The 22,967-nt window shown below is 40.9% G+C and overlaps 1 protein-coding gene across 4 annotated transcripts in view; it reads left to right on the plus strand.

Moving 5' to 3' along the window:
* SFXN1 (sideroflexin 1) overlaps positions 1-13,561 on the plus strand; it is a 58,912-nt gene extending 45,351 nt beyond the window's left edge. For all 4 annotated transcript variants that reach the window (XM_053566770.1, XM_053566772.1, XM_053566771.1 and 1 more), the window contains one exon: positions 11,057-13,561. In XM_053566770.1, coding sequence (XP_053422745.1) covers positions 11,057-11,153 — 97 coding nt within the window. In that variant the 3' untranslated portion in view covers positions 11,154-13,561. The remainder of the gene's footprint in view (positions 1-11,056) is intronic.
* The last annotated feature ends 9,406 nt before the right edge of the window (positions 13,562-22,967 follow it).

A 22,967-nucleotide genomic window follows, 5' to 3' on the forward strand; every position in this document is an offset into this window, starting at 1 on the left:
AATTTTCATGGCATACCTAAGATCTTCTCATGGCTCACTGATTGAAAATCACCACTCTAAGGTGGCGCCTGTGGCTCAAAGGAGTAGGATGCCCATGCCATAGACCGGACGGGCAGGTTCAAACCGGGCCTCGGCCAAAAATAACTGCAACAACAAAAAAAAATAATAAATAAAATAAAAAAGAAAATCACTGCTCTAGTTTCTTGTAAGTGGACACCAGTGCTGGGCACCTGACCTCACATTCAGCGATGTAGACCTAATAAATGGGAAATGCTGAGGCGAGCACCGGATACCAAAGACGTACCTAAGAAATGTAGCAGTTACTATTATGAGATTCAAAGGAGTCTAGATGTGAAAGCCTTTAAAGGAACTTCCTAGTTAGGCCTTGATTTTGTTTGATTGCTTGAGAAAAATAGTATATTCTTTCCAGCACTTATTTTTATGATTCATTTACATTCTAGGCACAGACATTAAAAGTTTTCTCTAGCTCCTAGGGTCATGAAGTCAAAGCCCTCAGAAAGTACATGAGTTCATATTTGGGAAGTCAGTGCTCTTTCATCTTGCGCTATTTAAAAATAAAACTGATCTGCTAATTGTTTATGCATTTCTTTGTATGTTTGGTTTTCTTTATGTGTCTTGCTCCTCAGTTGCAAAGAGTATAATTAATCGTATTTCTTGGTTCATGATACCCTATGCTCCTTGGTCCAAGCATGAGCCTATTTTGTTTATTTTTATTTTATTTATTTTAGCAATATAATGAACATCTATTAATTTACTGCCCAAGCTATAACTAAAAATATTTCCAGTGAGTTATATCATTTGAAACTTTTTTTTTTATTAAATCATAGCTGTGTACATTAATGCGATCATGGGGTACCATACACTGGTTTTATAGACCATTTGACACATTTTCATCACACTGGTTAACATAGCCTTCCTGGCATTTTCTTAGTTATTGTGTTAAGACATTTACATTCTACATTTACTAAGTTTCACATATACCCTTGTAAGATGCACTGCAGGTGTAATCCCACCAATCACCCTCCCTCCACCCACCTCCCCCCTCCCTCCCCTTCCTATCCCCCTTCCCCCTATTCTTAGGTTGTAACTGGGTTGTAGCTTTCATGTGAAAGCCATAAATTAGTTTCATAGTAGGGCTGAGTACATTGGATACTTTTTCTTCCATTCTTGAGATACTTTACTAAGAAGAATATGTTCCAGCTCCATCCATGTAAACATGAAAGAGGTAAAGTTTCCATCTTTCTTTAAGGCTGCATAATATTCCATGGTGTACATATACCACAATTTATTAATCCATTCATGGATCTATGGGCACTTGGGCTTTTTCCATGACTTAGCAATTATGAATTGGGCTGCAGTAAACATTCTGGTCCAAATATCTTCGTTATGATGTGATTTTTGGTCTTCTGGGTATATGCCTAGTAGAGGAATTATAGGATTGAATGGCAGATCTATTTTTAGATCTCTAAGTGTTCTGCAAACATCTTTCCAAAAGGAATGAATTAATTTGCATTCCCACCAGCAGTGCAGAAGTGTTCCCTTTTCTCCACATCCATGCCAACATTTCTGGTCTTGGGATTTTGTGATATGGGCTATTCTTACTGGAGTTAGATGATATCTCAAAGTAGTTTTGATTTACATTTCTCTGATGATTAAAGATGATGAGCATTTTTTTCATATGTCTGTAGGCCGTGCGCCTGTCTTCTTCAGAGAAGTTTCTCTTCAAATCCCTTGCCAAGCCTGCGATGGGATCACTTGTTCTTTTCTTGCTTATACATTTGAGTTCTCTGTGAATTCTGGTTATTAAACCTTTGTCGGAAACATAACCTGCAAATATCTTCTTCCATTTTGATGGCTGTTTGCTTGCTTTACTTACTTTGTTCTTGGCTGTGCAGAAGCTTTTTAGTTTGATCAGGTCCCAGTAATGTATTTTTGAAGCTGCTTCAATTGCCCGGGGGGTCCTCCTCATAAAATACTCACCCAGACCGATTTCTTCAATGGTTTTCCCTGCACTCTCTTCTAGTATTTTTATAGTTTCATGTCTTAAGTTTAAATCTTTAATCCAGTGAGAGTCTATCTTAGTTAATGGTGAAAGGTGTGGGTCCAGGTTCAGTCTTTTACAGATTGCCAGCCAGTTCACCCAGCACCATTTGTTAAATAGGGAATCTTTTCCCCACTGAAGGTTTTTAATTGGCTTCTCAAAGATCAAATAACGGTAAGTACCTGAATTCATCTCTTGGTTCTCTATTCTGTTCCAGACATCTACTTCTCTGTTTTTGTGCCAGTACCATGCTGTTTTGATCACTATCGATTTATAGTATAGTCTCAGGTCTGGTAGCATGATTCCTCCTGCTTTGGTTTTATTTCTGAGTAATGTCTTGCTATTCGAGGTTTTCTCTGATTCCATATAAAACGAAGTATTATTTTTTCAAGATCTTTAAAGTATGGCAGTGGAGCTTTAATAGGGATTGCATGAAAATTGTATATTGCTTTGGGTAGTGTGGACATTTTAAAAATGTTGATTCTTCCCTGCCATGAGCATGGTATGTTTTTCCATTTGTTAACATTTTCAGCTATTTCTTTTCTTAGAGTTTCATAGTTCTCTTTATAGAGATCTTTCATGTCCTTTGTTAGATAAATTCCCAAATGTTTCATCTTCTTTGGCACTACTGTGAGTGGAATAGAGTCCTTAACTGTTTTTTCAGCTTGACTATTGTTGGTATATATAAAGGCTACCAATTTATGAATGTTGATTTTGTAACCTGAGACGCTGCTGTATTCCTTGATCACTTCTAAGAGTTTTATAGTAGAATCCCTGGTGTTATACAATCATATCATCTGCGAAGAGCAAAAGTTTGATCTCTTCTGACCCTATATAGATACCCTTGATTACCTTTTCTTCCCTAATTGCGATGGCTAAAACTTCCATTACAATGTTAAAAAGCAATGGAGACAATGGGCAGCCTTGTCTGGTTCCTGATCTGAGTGGAAATGATTCCAATTTAACTCCATTCAATATGATATTGTCTGTGGGTTTGCTGTAGATGGCCTCTATCAGTTTAAGAAATGTCCCTTCTATACCGATTTTCTTAAGTGTTCTGATCATGAAGGGATGCTGGATATTATCAAAAGCTTTTTCTGCATCAATTGAAAGAATCATATGGTCTTTGTTTTTTTAGTTTTTTTATGTGCTGGATTACATTTATAAATTTACATATATTGAACCAGCCTTGAGACCCTGGGATAAAACCGACTTGGTCATGGTGTATAATTTGTTTGATGTGTTGCTGGATTCTGTTTGTTAGGATCTTGTTGAATATTTTTGCATCTATATTCATTAGTGATATCGGCCTATAATTTTCTTTTCTTGTTGGGTCTTTTCCTGGTTTGGGGATTAGGGTGATGTTTGCTTCATAGAATGTGTTGGGTAGTCTTCCTTCTTTTTCTACATTTTGGAACAGGTTGAGTAATATAGGTACTAATTCCTCTTTAAAGGTTTCTTAGAATTCTGACGTGAAGCCATCTGGTCCTGGGCTTTTCTTTTTAGGGAGGTTTTGTATGGTTGATGCTATTTCAGAACTTTATATGGGCCTGTTCAACATTTCCACTTGATTCTGGCTAAGTCTTGGAAGGTGATGTGCTTCCAAGTATTGGTCAATTTCCTTCAGATTTTCATATATCTGAGAGTAAAGTTTCTTGTAATATTCATTAAGGATTTTTTGAATTTCTGAGGAGTCTGTTGTTATTTCGTCTTTGTTGTTTCTGATTGATGAGATTATAGATTTTACTCTTTTTTTCCTGTTTAGGTTAGCCAAAGGTTTATCTATTTTATTGACCTTTTCAAAAAACCAACTTTTTGTATTGATCGGTTGTATAATTCTTTTGTTTTCAATTTTATTTAATTCTGCTCTGATTTGGTTATTTCTTTTCTTCTATTGGGTTTGGGGTTGGAATGTTCTTCCTTTTCCAGTTGCTTGAGATGTACCATTAATTTGTTAACTTCCTCTCTTTCCTTTCTCTTGAGGAAGGCTTGCAGTGCTTGCTATAAATTTCCCTCTTAGGACTGCCTTTGCAGTATCCCAGAGGTTCTGATAATTCATGTCTTCATTGTCATTTTATTCCAAAAATTTGGCAATTTCCTTCTTAATCTCATCTCTGACCCAGCTATCATTCAGCATAAGGTTATTTACCTTTCATGTTTTTGTATGAGTATGCAGATTCCTGTTGTTACTGAGCTCAACTTTTATTCCATGGTGGTCTAAGAAGATGCAAGGAATAATTTCTATTCCTTTAAATTTACTGAGGTTAGACTTGTGACCTAAGATGTGATCGATTTTGGAATATGTTCTGTGGGCTGATGAGAAGTAGGTGTATTCAGTTTGGTTGGGATGAAATGTTCTGTAGATGTTAGCTAAATCCAAATGTTGCATGGTTAGGTTTAAATCTAAAATTTCTTTGCTCAGCTTCTTATTGGAGGATCTATCCAACACTGCCAAAGGAGTGTTGAAATCTCCAACTATTATGGAGCTGGAGGAAATCAATTTGCTCATGTCTGTTATAGTTTCTCTTATAAATTGAGGTGCATTCTGGTTGGGTGCATAGATATTAATAATTGAAATCTCATCATATTGAGTATTACTCTTAACAAATGTGAAGTGACCATTCTTATCCTTCCTTACTTTTGTTGGTTTAAAGCCTATTGTATCTGCAAAGAAAATTGCAACACCTGCTTTTTTCTGATTACCATTTGCCTGAAATATGGATGACCATCCTTTCACCCTGAGTCTATATTTGTCCTTTAAGGTAAGATGTGACTCTTGTATGCAGCAAATATCTGGCCTGAGTTTTTGTATCCAGTCAGCTAACCTTTGACTCTTTACAGGACAGTTTAAGCCGTTCACATTAATGGAGAATATTGATAAGTCTGGTAAAATTTGGGGTATCGAGTTTTTCAAAAGTCCAGTGGACATTTTTAATCCTTTCGCCACTGTGGAAGTTGGAGTTTGAGCAAAAGTTTCTGAGTGAGTTTACTTTTGTCTGATCATTATGGAGGATAGGTCTGAGAATATCCTGAAGAGCTGGTTGGGTTATGGCAAATTTCTTCAACATATGAATGTCATTAAAGTTTTTAATTTCTCCATCATAAATGAAACTCAGTTTAGCTAGATACAGGATCTGGGATTGAAAGTTATTTTGCTTTAGGAGATTAAAAGTCGATGACCACCCTCTTCTGGCTTGAAAAGTTTCAGCAGAGAGATCTGCAGTCATTCTAATATTCTTCCCTTTGTAGGTAATGGATTTCTTATGTCTGGCTGCTTTCAGAATTTTTTCCTTCATATTAACTTTAGTGAAGTTAATTATGATATGCCTGGGGGATGTCTTATTGGGATTGAGTCGTGCTGGGGTTCTGAAACTGTCTGCTATCTGAATTTCTGAATCTCTTGGCATGTCTGGAAAATTCTCTTTCATAATTTCATGGAGAAGGCCCTCTGTGCCTTGCGAGGCCACTTCATCACTTTTAGGGATTCCAATGAGGCAGATATTACCCTTCTTTGTATTATCCCAGAGCTCTCTGAGAGAATGATCCGTTTTTGCTCTCCATTTCTCTTTGAGAGTTTGGGAGCATTCAAAGGCTTTGTCTTTGATGTCAGAAATCCTTTCTTCTGCTTGCTCCACTCTTCAGATCTTTGAGGGCTGCAAATTTTTGCTTCAGTGCATCAAAATCTTTGGTGGTTTTGTCTTTAAAGTCGTTAAATTCTTGAGATAACTTTTGAATTTCTCCTCGAATTTCCAATTCTGACTTTTGAATTGCTGCTCGAATTTCTAATTCCAATTTTTACTCCATTTTATTAATCTTGTTTGCAATCCAAATTCTGAATTCGATTTCTGATATCTCGGCCAGCTGTTTATGACTGGGATCTTCAGTTACATCTGCCATATCTTTCTTGGGGGAGGAGGTTGATCTATTCTGGTTATTCATGTTACCAGAGTTTTTCTGCTGATTCCACCCCATGATTGTTTTACACCGTTTGATTTTTCCCCTGGAGCTTTATCGAGGACCCGTACAGTGCTATGGCCTGAGAAAATGGGGACCTGTTTGGCGTGGTGGGGCTCAGTGGTTCTGTCTTGTTTTCAGCTGTTCTCTGTTCTACCCTAGTGAAACAGTTACTCTTGGTTGAAGTCTCAGCTGCGGAGAAATACCAGCAATTAAGTCACCCTGCCCCCCACAGGCAACAATTGGAAAAGAAAAATCAAACCTTCCTACAACCACACCCTCAGGGCACCACCTGAATAGTCCTTGGGCGATTGGCTCAGTTCAAAAGTTCCAAATCAATTGTCTCAGTCAGCACTTGTCTCAGGTAGGAGAGTTTAAAAGGTCTCTGGCAACTGGATCACAAGGGTCTGGTGAGTACTCTGATCTGGCTTGCTCCAGTACTCCATGGCGTCAGGAGCACCCACCCAGCAAATAGATCAGTCTGGGAAGGTTGATGCCTCCTTCCCCACCTTGCACCTCTGTCACACCCAGTCACCGATAGTCCCGCAGGTCTTTGACCCAGTTGCCTGTAGTGAATAGATACTCCAGGGGTTTGCACCTGCCTGAATCACAAGGAAATCTATTTCTGCTCATCCAGGCTGCTGCACTCTGTGTCTATCTAGCAGGGAGTGGTGAGGCCTTACAACTCGGGCACTTGATGGAGGCTAGGGGGTGTTCACTCAGTTCCAGCCCCGCCCCTGATTAATGTTACTGACAGAACAGAACAGAACAACTTTGCATGAATTTGTTTCTGTCCCTGCTAAATTCTCCTGCAGAAGAGACACTGTTTTGAGTTCCCAGAGCCTGCGTCTCAGGCCCTGTCTTTGCTCCTGCATGTTTGTATATCCGTTACCTGTCAGTTCTAGCCTCCTGTTTTTCTTTGTCTATAGGCTGATGATCCCCTGAAGGCTGGGTGCGTCTTAGGCTCAGTAAAGCGGTCCTGTGGGTCAGCCCTGCCCTGGGAACTTCCTGGCTCTGTGCATGTGTTTCTAGTCCCCGTGCTCCACCCAGGCCGGTACTGCCTCAGGCAAACCCTTTACTCACGGGGCCTGCTTTTCCGTCCCAGATCTGTTCCATGGTGGTTGCCACCTGAGTAGATGCCTGGCCTCCTCTGGTTGCCTAGGGAGACAGGGGGTGTGGCTTCAGAATATCCAGGAGTGAGCCCTATTGTTGCTAAAAGACAGCTGCTGCTCTGCACCTCGGGGCACCACCACTCCGGTGTGGTTCCCTCTCAGCCGACTGTCCTCTCCTCACTTCCGTGCCCCAGAGTCAGCACTGACCAGCTGCAGTTTAGGCCCTGTCCACACCCCTCGAGAAATCACCCAAGAATCTGGACACCTGGGGGACAGGCCTCCAGATCTCAGAGTGAGAGTGGAGGTGAGTGCTGGGAGCTCTGAGTTGCAGGTAGAGAATAAATACATTTTTATACAGTTTTATTCCTGGCAGGAAAACACCATGGCACCCTAGTAGGGGAGGTAGGTCCAGTTTTTAGAGGGTCTCTCCTGTGGAGTGTAGTGGGAGGATCTTTGAACTCTGCTTATTTGTTTGTGGGGCACTCCAAGCCGTTCTCATGGGGGAGGGGACTCCCATCCTCTTGGTGATGGATTTTGTACCTTTTGTTTGCATCCTTGGGGTTGCAGCTCACCTCAGCAGGGTTGATGTGCGTTCTTCAACCTTCTCTCTTGGTGCAGCTCTCTTGGTGTTACTTGCTAAATTTCTGTCCTTTAACTCTCCTTCTGGACGGGAGCCTCTGTGGAAAGCTGGCTTCAGTCAGCCACCTTGTCTCCACCCCATCTTTTGAAACTTTTTAAACAAAGACATCATACTCTTTGCCACATATAGTGTTCTAGTATTTGTTCTTTCCATTAATATTTGTCATATTATTACATGTATTTCATTCATTGTTACTGCTGTATAGTATTTCATCATAGGACTATACTATAATTTTCCATTCTCCTGTATGAATGAGTGATAATGAAAACATTCCTGATTAAAATTTGTGTGAAGCAGCACATGTGTTGCTTTGAGAGAAATGTATAGCTTTAACTGTTTGCATTAGGAAGAATGGCTGAAAATTAATGCTTTTAATTCCAACGTACATTTAAAAAAGCAACACAAGAATAAGCTCCAGAAAAAGAAGGAAAGAGAAAAGATCAGAAATAACATATATAACAAAGAGTAGAGGATGGGCAAAGTCAACGGTTGGTTCTTTGAAAATAGTAACAAAAGGCTGGGCACAGTAGCTCATGCTTATAATCCTAGCACTCAGGGAGACCAAGGCGGTGGATCATCTGAGCTCAGTAGTTCAAGAAGGAGACCCATTTCTACTAAAAATAGAAAAACTGTCCAAGAGTGCTGGCAGGCTCTATAGTCCTAATTACTCAGAAGGCTGAGGCCAAAGGATCATTGGAACCCAGGAGTTTGAGGTTGCTGTGATCTCTGATGACACCACAGTGACTGAGTCTCTGTTAAAAAAAAAAAAAAAAAGAATGAAAAAAGAAAATAGTAACAGAATACACAGTTGTCTTGATTAATCAAAAGAGAAAGACACAGGCTCGGTGTCTGTACCTGAGCAGCTAGGGCACCAGCCACATACACCAGAGCTGGCAGGTTCAAATCCAGCCTGGGCCTGCCAAACAACAATGACAACTACAACAAAAAAAATAGGTGGGCATTGTGGCCAGTGCCTATAGTCCCAGCTACTTGTGAGGCTGAGGCAAGAGAATCACTTAAGCCTGAGAGTTTGAGGTTGCTGTGTGCTGTGATGCCGTGGAACTCTACCCAGGGTGACATAGTGAGACTCTGTCTCAAAAACAAAAAAAAGAGAAAGACACAAATATTATGAATGACAAAGAGACACATAATTGTAAATTCATCAGAGATTAAAAAGATAGAAGAATATTATCAACATTATTATACCAATAGATTTGAAAATAGGCAAAATTGACAAATTCGTAGAAAAATATTAGCAAAGCTGAAAAATTAGAAAGTCTGAACAGAAGTTGTTGCCTCCTTAGCATAGTAGGCAGTACGTCAGTCTCATAAAAAGTCTGAATAGGCTTATGGCCATAAAGGAAGACAAAGCAGCATTTAAACTTCCAGGAACAATAACAAACCACAAGCACCAAGTCATCAGGTGAGTTTTGCCCAACTGTCAAGGAACAGCTTACTTCAATTTTAAACAGACTCCCTGCAAGATAAAAGTACGAATAACTTTAATTCTCAAATCAGACTTGGCCTTATACATTAATAGTAGTTGTAGATTACAAATCAATGAAAAAACAGAAGGACCAGAAGGCAGGGTCACCTGCTGGTTAGGAGTGGAGCTTTTGGATCAAGGAACATCTCACTTCAAAATTTCAGTTGTATCTTACATTTCCTTTTCTGTAAAATTATGGTAATACCTGACTTTTAGGGGCTTTATAAGGATTAAAATGCATAATGATTGGCCCACAAATGATCAATAAGCCATGGCCATTATCATCATCAGCATCGTCATTATTATTATAATATTACCCAAAGCCCACTTAGTGAAAAAATAGCTGCTATGGGGTTTCTTCCTAGTGTTTTGCATATTTTCATAAAAACGTTTATCTTGACTTTTATTTAACCTCAATTTTTATAAAATCTTAACTATAGCAGATATCAAATATTTTTAAAAGACCATATCAAAGTGTTTGCAGTTTGTGGAGCACTTTTCTTTATGCTTGTATTTAATGAGTGTTTATTATAAAAATAAGCTTTGATATATATACTACTATTCTATAGATATAGTACTATCTGTATATATATTTGATATATATATACCACTATTCTTTAGATATTTTTTTTATGTGCATAAAACAGAGACTGACAGTGGTCACCTCTCAGTGGTGAGACTAGGAGTGTTTTAAAAACCACCCAGCAAGCCTGGTGTTGGCGTGTAGTTTTTAAAAGTTTTATAATCATGTATTATTGTACAAAAACATGTTAAAGTTTAGTGTTCAACATGGGTATGTTTAGTGCTATAAATTCCAGATATCTTTTTTCACCAATGGTGAACATTGATGTTGTTATCCTTCGGAAGTGACCACAAATTGTTTTTCTAACACCAGCAAGGTCTGAAAGTGTCACCGCCATACATTCTTGCCAACAATAAGATTTTTTAGGCTGGGTGCAGTGGCTCATGCTTGTAATCCTGGGAAACCAAGGCAGGAGGATCACTTTAGGTCAGGAGTTTAAGGCTGTCCTGAGCAAGAACAAGACCCCATCTCTACTAAAAATAGAAAAATTCGCCAGGTGTTGTGGTGGGTGCCTGTAGTCCCCCACCACAGGCACTTGGGAGGCTGAGGCAGGAGAATAGCTTAAACCCAGGAGTCTGAGGTTGCTGTAAGCTAGGCTGACACCATGGCACTCTAACCTAGGCAACAGAATTAAAATCTGCCTCAAAATAAAAAAAAAAAAATCCTTTTTTTTTTTTTTTTTAAGCTTTTAATAATATGAGAGATAGGCTCGGCACCCATAGCACAGTGGTTACTACAGCGCCAGCCACATGCTCTGACACTGGCAGGTTCGAGCCCAGCCTGGGCAAGCTAAACAACAATGACAGCTGCAACACGAAAGTAGCCAGGCATTGTGGTGGGCACCTGTAGTCCCAGCTACTTGGGAGGCTGAGGCAGGAGAATCACTTGAGCCCAAGAGTTGGAGGTTGCTGTGCACTGTGACACCAAGATACTCTACCAAGGATGACATAGTGAGACTCTGTCTCAAAAAAAAAGAAGAGAGGTAAAAAGGGTTGGGGGTCTGAAGATGCATTTCTTCCATTATTAGTGACAATTAATTTTCTGAAAAGAACACTATACTGGTTTTCTAGCCATATGACACATTGGCTCAAGTTACACTGCACCAGTTTCACCTCTGCAGTGATCTGGCGTCTATCCCTGCACCCCCTCCCTGCTCTTTCTAGGTTCTGGTTCCCACCTCTGCCTGTGTCGTAACCCTGTTGTTTCTCTCTTACCCCAGTTCCATGTCTGTGACGAGCTTGGAGGCTGAGTTGCAAGCCAAGATCCAAGAGACCCATCCTGAGTTGCGGCGTGTGTACTTCAATAAGGGGCTGTAAAGGAGGAAGGGAACGCTCTACCACTAGTCTTGGCAACAGCAAACCTGGTGTTGCCGTATGGGTGAGGAAAATCCCGTTTAACCTGGGTTCTCCCAGCTCTAAATACCTTTTAAAGATCCACATCAGCCTTTTAGAATAAAGCTGCTACTTACAACACAGCACCTGGTGTGGGCCAGGTGCCCAGCACCTGTTGGTTCCCCTACATTTGGATAAATCATGATTTATGGAAATGCCCTTCCTGTAGCTTTTATAGAAATTTTTTCAAAGACAATGTCTCAGCCCTCACCCAGGGTTTTAAAAAAGCACTGCTAGACATAGAATAGGTGCTCAGTATATGCTCAGTCAATGTTTATTGATTATCAATCAGTGAAAGGAAATCTGTTTAAAATACTGAATTTCCATCTCATTATTATATTAAATCAAGGAGATCTCAACAGTGAATTGGGAAAATATAAAAGCTCTAAGGCTAACCTGTAGAATCTTATCCTTACCTATTAAGGGCAGTTTGCTTCCAGGTTGGGCCCAACATGGATGATGAAGTTTTAGGATTTATAGAGTAAAAGCTCCTTTGTTGTATCTTCCAAAAGCTACAGTTTGGACCAGGGCAACACGCCCTCCCTTCTGTCCAGTCATGTGCATTCAAATTGTGGGTGGATATCCTTGGTGGTTTTTTTAAATTTACTATTTTACATTCTTACAAAGATGTTCGCTTTACGTTGCAAATAATCAAATAACTGAAATGTGTAAATGTCAAATTTTGGAAGTATATTTAATACCAGCGTGCTGTACGACTGGGTTGAATCTGATGTGTCAGATTTTTCTTAAGACGTGAGACCCCGCAGTTCTAGCTATCTCAGTGTCCTTTCTTGTCACCCTTATAAATCTCTTTCACTTTCAGAAAGACACAGATAATAGGTGTATAAATCAGACACAGTGAATTTTACTTGAATATTGTGTATTACATTGCACCCCGTTTGAAAATAATGAAACCATGTACCACTGTTTACATCCTCTATAGTAATTTCACAGATAATATATTTAATATAACAGAGGTTATGTTTCAAGTCTGTAGATGTTTAACGTCATATACAGTCAGCCGTCTGTACCTGCGGGTTCCGCATTCATGAATTCAGCCAACTGCAGATTGAAAATATTCTTAAAAAAACAGTCAAAAGTAATACAACAATGGAAAATAATACAAACTTGAAAACCAATATAGTATAACAATCATTTACATAGCACTTAAATTGTTTTAGGTATCAGATGTACTTTAGAGATGGTTTAAAGTACACTAGAGGATGTGCCTAGGTTGTATGCAAAGACCGTGCCATTTCTATCAGAAACTTGAGCGTACTTGGGTAATTGGTATCCTGAGGGTGGGAAAGTCCTAGAGCTGATCCCCTGCAGATACCGAGGGGCCACTGTACAGGCAGTTGTTTCATTGAGTGTAGATTGTTGTAATTCAGAGATTTGTAAGTGAAAAAAAATAAACCATTTAGTTTTAACAGTATTTTCTTTTTCCTGACAATGTGACCAGACTGAATTTCCTCATAAAGAAAAAATGGTGTGCCTTGTGTCTGTGTTCCTCTTTTCTCTGAAAGGATTAATGGATCTGAAGCTTTGGGACCCTGGGAGCCTTCCTTAGGGGGCTGCCAGAATCTTCTCCTTTTGATTTTCTGTCTTAAAGTCGTCAAAGCAAAATGGCTTCCCCATGACATTCTGGCCTTGAGCAGGTTCTGTTGCCATCCATGCTTCTCTTTGAAAAAGTGGTAAAAGCCTAAAATTCAGGGCAGATCTCCATAAGGTGCTTCAAGGCACTTTTTGTAAGAAGCTAAAGTGCTTGAGGCCCACCCGCCTCACCCCAGCTCGTCTCAGAGTTCTCACCCCTGCTTAATCTTTAGCTCCGTTTCAGAATGTTAACCTTCAGGACCACGTTACCAGTAGGGAGACTGATGAGCTAACCGAAATTTTACACACACCAGGAAGATGTGACCAAAGCATAGTTACAAAATGAAATAGTTATGATAATTAAGTAGGAGATGTGTCTTTTTAAACATTGTTTTTTGAAGCTTCAGACTCTTAATGCTTTTATATAGAAGTATTGACTGTATAGTTTAATCATGGTTTATAAAAAAGAAAAAGAACAAACGAACCAAGATTAGCAATCCTTGCTGATCTTTTAGAAATACCTTTTATGGAGGAAAAAAAAAAATCCATGTGAAGTGCAATAAGCTTGTAAAACTAAATAATTATTAATATTTCTATTGACGTGATATAAAGAATTATGATGTAAGTATTTACTGACTGGCAGTTTTATTTCAGTATTAGCACAGTGTCTTGCCAGTGTTGGAGTCAATGTACTATTTCATTTCAATTGGATGAAATGTCAAATAAACTCAGAATGAAAACAAATTCTCTCTTTTATTTGTACGTAAAGGATAAAGCAGTTTGTGTGTTACAGGTGACGGCCCCTTTCATTGAAACTTCCTGTCTGCAGTACCATCAATAGCTCCTAATGAAAAGAGGTGTTTGTATTGTGCCCCTCACAGGAAATATATTTCTATTTTGGGCTGCCCATCTTTTACCTTCTTAAACCCCCAACCCCTCAAGAACATAATTTCAAGAATATTAATTATGAGCATGGGGGAGGAATGAGTTTCTGCTTTAGACGCTGATGATTCACACCACTCCCTGTGATGCTGAGATTAATTTTCTTTTACATTGTTTGCCTGATTCTAACATGGAACTGGCATTTGCCATAATTAACAGAGAAAGTCTAAATTAACCTAAGATTGGGGAGTGCCATAATAACAGACTTAAAAAAGAACTGAACTTGATCAGGTTTCTGCATCTGTTTTTCTACTGTAACTCTGTCGTCACTGAAATTATTTAAATATATTCAAGAGTGTGAATCAAGGAATCAGAGCCGGTCTAATCTTTATTGTATTCATTTATAAAATATATGCCTTTGGGCCAATGACATTCTCTGTGACCTTCAGTTTTGTTTTGTTTATTTTGATTGTTTGGAGAAATAATCGACTCTACTTCATAGAGTTATTGTAAAGGTTAAAAGAAATATAGCAGTTATAAGCTATGTCGCCTGGCACACAGTAAACACTGGGTGTGCATTCAAAATGCTAGTCTATTATTGTTAACAGTAAGATTTTAGAACCCTGGCAACTTCACCAAAGATAACCCACAATTTGTTTAAAAATATCAGGTTAAAACAATCTTGTTTTGTCCATTGCCATATCTTTAGCACCTAGAACAATTGGCACCAGCCAAGGGTCCATGTTATGGTTATTGGGTTCAACCTGGGCTCTTTCCAGGAATCTGTAAAGCATCCTCACATTTTACCCAATGTAGAAAAGAATCTATTTTGTGTCACAGAGAAGTGTTCACCAGGATGTGGGAAAAGCAGAACAATATGAGATTTTTTAGGAGCAAATTTGGGAAAGAACATGACTAGCCCTGGGAATCTAGAGGGGAAATAGCCCTGAGCAACCAAGATATAACCTAGTTCCAGAGCCATCTTTTGCTTACTGCCTCCATGTTTCTGGAGCAGAAGAGAGCCAAGGTTGATACACACAGGGCATTATTTAATCCTCAGAGGGTTAAATAATATCCCATAATATCCCCATTTCTAAAGAGAAGAAATTCGAGGCTCAGAGACACTGATGCCCAGTGTCACACAGAACCACAGGCTTAGTCCATACCTTCTCAACTCCAGAGTGTTCTCCCCCTGTACCTAGCTGCCTTTCTATAACAGGAATAATTAGGACTACATTTTGCAGTCTTTGAATTGCTGTTTGCATACATTATTATCACTTGCAATTCCCCTAAAAGTTCCTCTGCACACCACCTCCCTTTAAAAATTAGTTAAATAGACTTGAAGAACTGAAATCATTTGCCACCAACTTTACTTGGGACATTCAAAATACCATGAAAGGACATGCTGCTCTGGCCTCGGCATGCCCGGGAAGGCAGAAAGTCAAAGCTTGCGGTCCTTGGATTTTTTTACACAAAATGCCCAGGATGGGTGGAGATTCCCCAGCTGCACAAGCATCCCCTTAAATCCATCCTCTGCACTGCTGCCCGTTGGACCAAGAATGTTCACTTGAGTTGCTCAGAGGCCTATTATCAACCTGTGGCATCTATAAAATGAAGGGGCATGTGAGCCAGGGGCACTTAGGCAAAGAACCACCGTGACCAGTGTAGAAGGCAGGATTCCTTGCCAAAGGGTGACTGTGCTAAGATACTTCCTTAAGATTCCCCTTCTGGAAGGAATTGGCTGTTCATTTGACAACTAGTGTTTTGACCTCTATTTGGAAGAAAATGGATTTTAAAAAGGATAATATTGACGACTTATATGTGTCAAATTCAAAGACACCTAAATAGCAAAAAGACCCTTCTTAGTCAATTAGGGAAAAAAAGTCTAGCCCTATCCCAGACTTTCTGAATCAGATTTTGGAGCTGGAACCCTTGCCTGTTTGTTTAGCCTGTTTATTTATAAGAGCTCCCCTGAGGATTCTGACACACAGCCAAGTCTGATAACCAGCTTCCAGAGAGGAAATGGAGGTTCAGGGGGGATTGGAGAATACCTTTCAAGTAAGATAGCTAGTCAGGGCTGGAAATGGGATTATTTCTTTTACTTTGATTTTTCCCCCCTGGCAACAGAGTGAGACTCTGGTCCCAGGGTAGAGTGTTCTGGTGTCACAGCTCACAGCAACCTCAAACTTCTGGGCTTAAGCCATCCTCTTGCTTCAGCTACCTGAGTAACTGGGACTACAGGTTCCCTGCTACGACCTCTCTAGTTCTTTCAATTTTTAGTAGAGACAGGGGTTTCACAAAAAAAAAAAAAACATGAAAAATTCTATGTACATTCTTTCTCTCTCACACATACAAAGATAAATGTATATATTATAAAACATACAGAATTCAAATGAACCTGACCCACCCAAGGTCAAAGGTAGGTCATCAAGTCATTTCCAGGTAAGGCCTTATATTGGAGTTAATAGGAGCAATGGTTCTGAAAGTGTGGTCTGTGGAACTTAGAAATGTCTGTTGTCAGGCTCATCTCACTGTTACTGAATCAGAAACTAGAGATAGGGGCCAACCAACTTTTAACAAGTGCCATGACAGATTCCAATGAACGTTCCAACTTGAGAATTACTAGTTAGGAAGATGGACGCTGGAGTTTAACCTCCTAAGCTGGAACTCAGTTCTTCAAATTGAGGTAGACTGACCTCTCTAAATCTGTTTCCTCTCTGCAAAATGAAGATATACTACTTCCCCTACTGAGTTATTTTGAAGATTCAGTGAGTGGTAGTAAACAGCCAGCACTTAGCCTAGTACCTGGAATAGTGCACATCCAGTACATGTTAGCAAAACTTAAAATGTGTGATCCCGGGAGCCAAAAGTTTGACATTTTGTTGGTGACACTACTGGAAAACAGGGACTCTTGTGACTGCTGGTGAATGCAAATTGCTATAGTTTCTCTGCAAAAGTTTGGTGATATCTATTAAAATTTTTAAAAGTACACACACTCTTTTCACTCCTAAAACCTAATCCTACAGATGTACACACTTATGTTCACGGAAACCATGGCTACTCCCATAGGAGCCATATAAATGGAACATGTTGGGTGGATGTGGAGGAAGGGGAGGTTGGAGGATGTCTTCAGAAAATGCTGAGAAAATTTCAGGCAGGGAAGAAAAAAAGTATCTACTAGTATGGGGTAAACCAAGATATAAAAATAAATTCTTACCTTGGGGAATTTTAATTTTTTATTTGGATTCTTGCAAAATAGATATGCAATAGTCAATTGTCACAAATATAAACTAAATTGGGAAGAAAGGCCATCTACTGATGGTAGGATTAGAAATGGTTTCTCCATTTTCTTTATGCTTTTCTATTTTTCCTGATTTTCTTCTGCTTCTGAACTCAGGACATATTAGGTGCTATTTTTTGAAACTGATTTCCATTATAATCCCAATTTTATAATAAATACACCGGTATACATAAAAGATATTAAAAGAGTATACACCAACATGGTTAACAGTTGATGTTTTTGGATTTACTAGTAATCTTTATTTTCTCTACAGTTGTCTGTTTCTCAGCATCCTTCCACCCCCCACACACACCTGTATTTGATTTACAATCAGAAAACCATCAAGTTCAGGCCCTTGACTAAAGTCATAGCCTTGGACAATGCCCACCACTCCAGGCCTTCCCCATGACTAGACAAGGCTACCAGCTCAGGTTTGAAAGCCCTGGGGCCGATTCTCAGCTGCACTGCTCAAAAGCCCTGGGATACTTAGCCAAACGTGGACCCTCCCCTAAATTCCAACTCCCCCGTGGAAGTGATGCTGAAACCAGGCTCTTCTGAGCCCCAGACCAGGAGAGAGCCGCAGCGCTGAGAAAGGACGCCAGGGCGCAGCATTGCCTGCAAGATCGCGTGGCCAGGGCCGGGGCCGGGCGCTCCCCGGAGCTGCCAGCAGGTGTCCCAGGGCAGCTCGAACGGACATCTCTGCATTTCCCAAGCGAGGAAGGAGGCAGAGGAAACTACGACAAAGACAGGCCCTCTCCAGCTGCAGCAAACTGGAAAGATGCCCAGGTTTGGCGTCTGGCAGGCAGGAATGGATTTATCCATTCCGAAAGCATTTATTTTAACCTGTCTGGTAGTGGGAGGGAGGGGAAATGCAGAACAAGGTGGCCCAAGACCAGTCCTTCCAGTCACCACCGTCAGTGCTGTGACACAAGTCAATTACACCAGGTACTGCAGAAGCGAAGAAGATGAGCCCCAAACCTTGATGGGGGACCAGGAGCAGGGAGTGCGTGGGGGAGCTTTAGGACAGGAACCTCAGCTGCCACCAGAAAGATGAGTGGGACTTCTTCACTGGGAGCAGAAAACAGGCAGGAAGAAAAACAAAGGCTTCTAGGCACACGTGAAGACCTGGAGACCAGAGAAAGTGTGCTGAGTGGAGTGTGCAGGAAGGTGCCACCAGGTTGGCAAGATGCCACCGCGATAATAAATAATGAGGCCCCTGTAGTGCCCATCAAAGGAGCATGGATTTCATGCTGAAAGCTGGGCTCATTCCGAAGGGTTTTGTGCAGGAAAAGGAGCAGTAGTCAAATCCTAGGTCTGCCACTTACAATTTTTGTGATATGAGAAAAGCCAATTCCCCCGAGTCTCAGTTTTCTCAACAATAAAATAAGTGCAGTAAAACCTCCCTCACAGTCTTGCTGTGATGATTAAAAGGGGTAAATGGAGAGCCCCAGTCAAGGTCTGATACATGTGACTTGCTTCCCCTTGTCTTTTAATTTCTCTGCAATGACATCCAAATGGACGAGACAGATGAGCGGGGCTCTCCCAGTGTGGCCGCAGTGCCAGCCTGACAAATTAGTAGTCCAGGGGAGTCGTCCCAGCTGGTTCCAGGGGCAGGAAATCGTTTTCATCATGTTTGATTGCAATCAAGAACAAGTTCTGTCCTCTTATTCCCATTTATAATAAAAATGTATTCTATTCTGATAATAATACTATCTCCAGGAAAGAGAGGAGCATGAGAGAACCATGTTTTAAAGCACAAACTAAAAATAGAGAGGACAATGCCAACTCGGAACACAAAAGGATCCAACCCTCTGATACAAACCCTGAAAAATAATTTTTGTCCAGAACACAGGAGGGGGTTGGGATTCCTGGAGCCCATTTCCAGAGTGGGGAAGTGCCAGATGAAGAAGAAAGGGCTCTACACAGACAAAAGCAGGGAGGGCAGGAACAAGGATGCTGTAACCCACAGAAAGAAGCAGGAAACCCCAGCTTTCCCAGAACCGCGGCTTGGTAGCCTAAAATCTGGGCTGCGTAAAATTAACAAGGGATCTCAAGCTGCCAATTAGAGCCTGACAATACAAACAGAAGGGAGCAAGAAGAGCTGCCTGAAGGAGTGTGCACAGCACCTGGGAGTGCAGGATGGGATGGAGGTGGTTTTAGAGGAAGAAGGCATGGAAGACAATGATGGAAAGACACAGCCCTTATCAGCTGGGGAGTCTGATGCCCCCTGGGTTCACAGTAGCTGAGAATACTCCTTGCAAACAAGGTAACCTAAAAAGTTCTACCCTCATATTAATTTGAAATAAAAATAAATTGGGGGAGGATTAAGAGGATATGCTTGTTCTGGTATAGAGCAACGTTTCTCCGCCTTGGCTTCATTACAGAAAAAATCCAAGGAGCCAGCAGTGCAAGTTCTTATTGCTCAGGCCCCACCCAAACCAACTGCATCTCAGACCCTGGGAGTGGCCTGGGAATGGGTCCTCTGGGTTCCTCAGGCTATTCTGAGGTGTAGCCAGGATTGAAGCTGCTGCTGTAGAGACAGAATAGTGCTTTGAAATATTTTAATGACTTTTGGGTGCTGGTGGTATTTTTAAATGCCCTACAGTGAAGTGAGAGTGTTGGCATGCATTATCTATCATCTATCTCGTTTAAATCAACTTGGTCACCAATGAGCCCCAATTTGCATTCATTAAGCAGTGATTTTACCCTAGATGCCTCCTCATTTAATCTCGCAACAGCCCTGTAAAATAACTACTCTAGTTAGTCTCCACTTCACGGATCAAATTGTGGCACACAGCATTTAAGGAACTGGCCCAAGATCATTCAGCTAATAAGCCCCAAACCTTGATGGGGGACCGGGAGCAGGGAATGAACTCAGAGGCAGAACTGAGCCCGGGCAGCTGGGCAGCTGGCTCTAGCCCCTCCTGCCAATATGCCAGTTTTCCATCACGCCTGCCCAGGTCTTCCCCTCAACCTGTCTTCCATCAGAGGGAGAGATGGGTCCAACCTCTGATCCCTTAGCCAAGATGCTATTTGGTCAAGACCCACCTGGGAGAAGCCACCAACAACGATGCTGAAAGCAAGTGGCAGACGTCCCCAAGACCAAAACTCATTTGCTACAGGAGAATGTGACTCTGAAAAAACCCAGTATGAATGGAGTTTGCAATGTGAAAGATGAAGTGTCTGGAGCCCTGTGGCATGCTCTATTCTGGGCATGCACCTGCCCCCTCCATTCATTCCCGTCTGCACCCCCATCCTGGCTCAGCCTCCCTCTCTTCCTCCTCCTCCTGCCCTCCTTCATGCCTCAACCTCTTTGACCTAAAAATCTCTCTCTTTTTACTTTAAAAGTCATACATTTTCATATGAATAAATTAATATAACACAGAAGTACATAAAGTAATAACTTCCCTCCTCTCCATTCATAGTCCCAACCCCACAGCCACACTATGTTCTGCTGTGTGCAGTTTGCTGTGTGTTTATCCAGACCATATATATACATATATATGCTTATGCAAACATAATGCTCATCAATATGCTCATTGATTTGTCTATAAAAATGAAATCCTATTTTATATATTATACTATAACCTATTTTCCCCTTCAAAGACATACCATGCATTTTTTTCTTTGTCATTCCTTTTAAGAGATTTATTAGAATTCCAAAATGTTCACTCCCATAATTTATCATTTCCCTATTGATGGACATTTCTGTTACTTCTACACTTTTGTTACTATAAAAAAAATTCTATCATGAATAACCTCATGCATACTTTTATATTCTTGTGCTTGAGCTATTGTTTTTTTGGGCGGCGCCTGTGGCTCAGTGAGTAGGGCGCCAGCCCCATATGCCGAGGGTGGCGGGTTCAAACCCAGCCCCGGCCAAACTGCAACCAAAAAATAGCCAGGCGTTGTGGCGGGCGCCTGTAGTCCCAGCTGCTCGGGAGGCTGAGGCAAGAGAATCGCATAAGCCCAAGAGTTAAGAGGTTGCTGTGAGCCGTGTGACGCCACGGCACTCTACCCGAGGGCGGTACGGTGAGACTCTGTCTCTACAAAAAAAAAAAAAAAATATCCTAGAAGTCAGATTAGCTAGGTCATTGGATATAAGCATTTAAAATTTTGATGATAACGAGGATGAGGATGAGAATGAGGATGCTAGCTATTTTCAGCACTTATCTTGATGTGCCAAACATTATCAGACTAGTATATTCGTTATCATATTTAGTCCTCTTAACAACCCTAAAAATAGATTATATTATTATCCTCATTTTCTCTTTTTTTTAGGGGGGGACAGAGTCTCACTCTGTCACCCAGGCTAGAGTGCCATGGTGTCAGCCTAACTCACAGCAACCTCAAATTCCGGGGTTTGAGTGATTCTCCTGCCTCAGCCTCCCACGTAGCTAATTTTTCTATTTCTAGTAGAGACTGGGTCTCGCTCTTGCTCAGACTGGGCTCAGCCCCTGAGTTCAAGAGATCCTCATTCCTTGGCCTTCCAGAATGCTAGGATTAGAGGTATGAGCCACCTGTGCCTGGCCTATTTTCCTCATTTTCATGCAATAAAATGAAGCCTGAAGAGATTGAATCCCTGCCTCCAAGTAACACAACTAGAAATGGATTGTCCTCCCAAATGGTGGTGCCAATTTTCACACTAGTAATAGGGCCCATTTGCTCATGTCCTCCCCAATATAGGTATAACTGTCTTTGTAAGAACTGAATATCTAATGGTAGCTCTTTCACAGTTTGCTTTCTCACCCCTGGATGTTGACCATCTGAGGCCTCCATTATCACTACCGTTTCAGACCATTGTCTCTCCCTCCGTAGGCTCCTGCTCCCAGACTTCTCCTGTCTAGTCCATCCTCCACATTGCCTCCCATGAAGCACTGTGACCTCTCCTCATAGCCTCCAGGACAAAATCCTGGCTCATTTAAGTCCCTCCATGACCACATGCCTGTCTCCCTATCAAAGTCAGTATCCTTTCTTTGGCCCTCCTGTCCACTTTCCTAAATTATAACCATGCACTTTCTTTTCTTTTTTTTTTTTATTAAATCATAGCTGTGTACATTGATATGATCATGGAGCCTCATTCACTAGCTTCACAGACCGTTACCATGCACTTTCATATCTGTTCACATGCCATTGTCTCTTTCTGGAACTGGCAAACTCCTACTCATCCTTCAAAGCCCAGTTATAATGGCTGCTCTTAAAGCCAGGACAAAACCAAGAAGGAAAACTTTAAAATTTTAATAGTGACAGTGAAATTGCTGCTGATATTTATTTGTTTTATGCTTTTTTTATGCTTTCTAAATGTTTTGCAATGAGTAGCTATTACTTTAATAATTAGAAAAAATAAAGTAACTTCAATTCTTTAGCATCTTTCCACTGAAATGTCTTATGCTTTATGAAGCATAAAGAGCCTTAAGGACCCTGACCTAGATATGATAATTCTAAATTATTCTGTGAGAAGAATCTTGGCTTGCCTCTTGATTCATATTTGAGTGAAAGTAGGCATCTTTTTCCTCTAAGGAAATTTCCAGAATGCCTGGCACATAGTTGAACCTGGTGGTTGCTGAGTGCATTAATTAATTAACAGAAAAGTCAGGCACACACACAATGTGACTAACTTCTAAAGCATAATCTCCTCAGGCATCCAAAAGAAGATTCCTTCCTCATCTCCATTCCTAAAGAAACTGTGGGCAAGCGTGACCTGCAAGCAAATGCTCAGATGTAACCACTTCAAGAGCCTCTAGTCTTTAGTGGCTATGATAGCAGATGCTACAGTGTTACATGTCTGTCTCAGGGATGGACCCGTGCCTTATTCCCAATGCTGTAGGCCCAGTTTCAGAGGAGAGGGATGGAGGAGAGAGACCAACTCTGTTCTGCTCCATGCTAGGAAATTCTGATCCCTCTGACCTCTGCAGGAGGGCAGTCTTGCAAATTGTACAGCAGCTAAGAAACACACCTTTTGCCCAAGGTGGACTTAAATTGTG

The sequence above is a fragment of the Nycticebus coucang genome, chromosome 17, assembly GCF_027406575.1.
Source record: "Nycticebus coucang isolate mNycCou1 chromosome 17, mNycCou1.pri, whole genome shotgun sequence".
Taxonomy (NCBI): domain Eukaryota; kingdom Metazoa; phylum Chordata; class Mammalia; order Primates; family Lorisidae; genus Nycticebus; species Nycticebus coucang.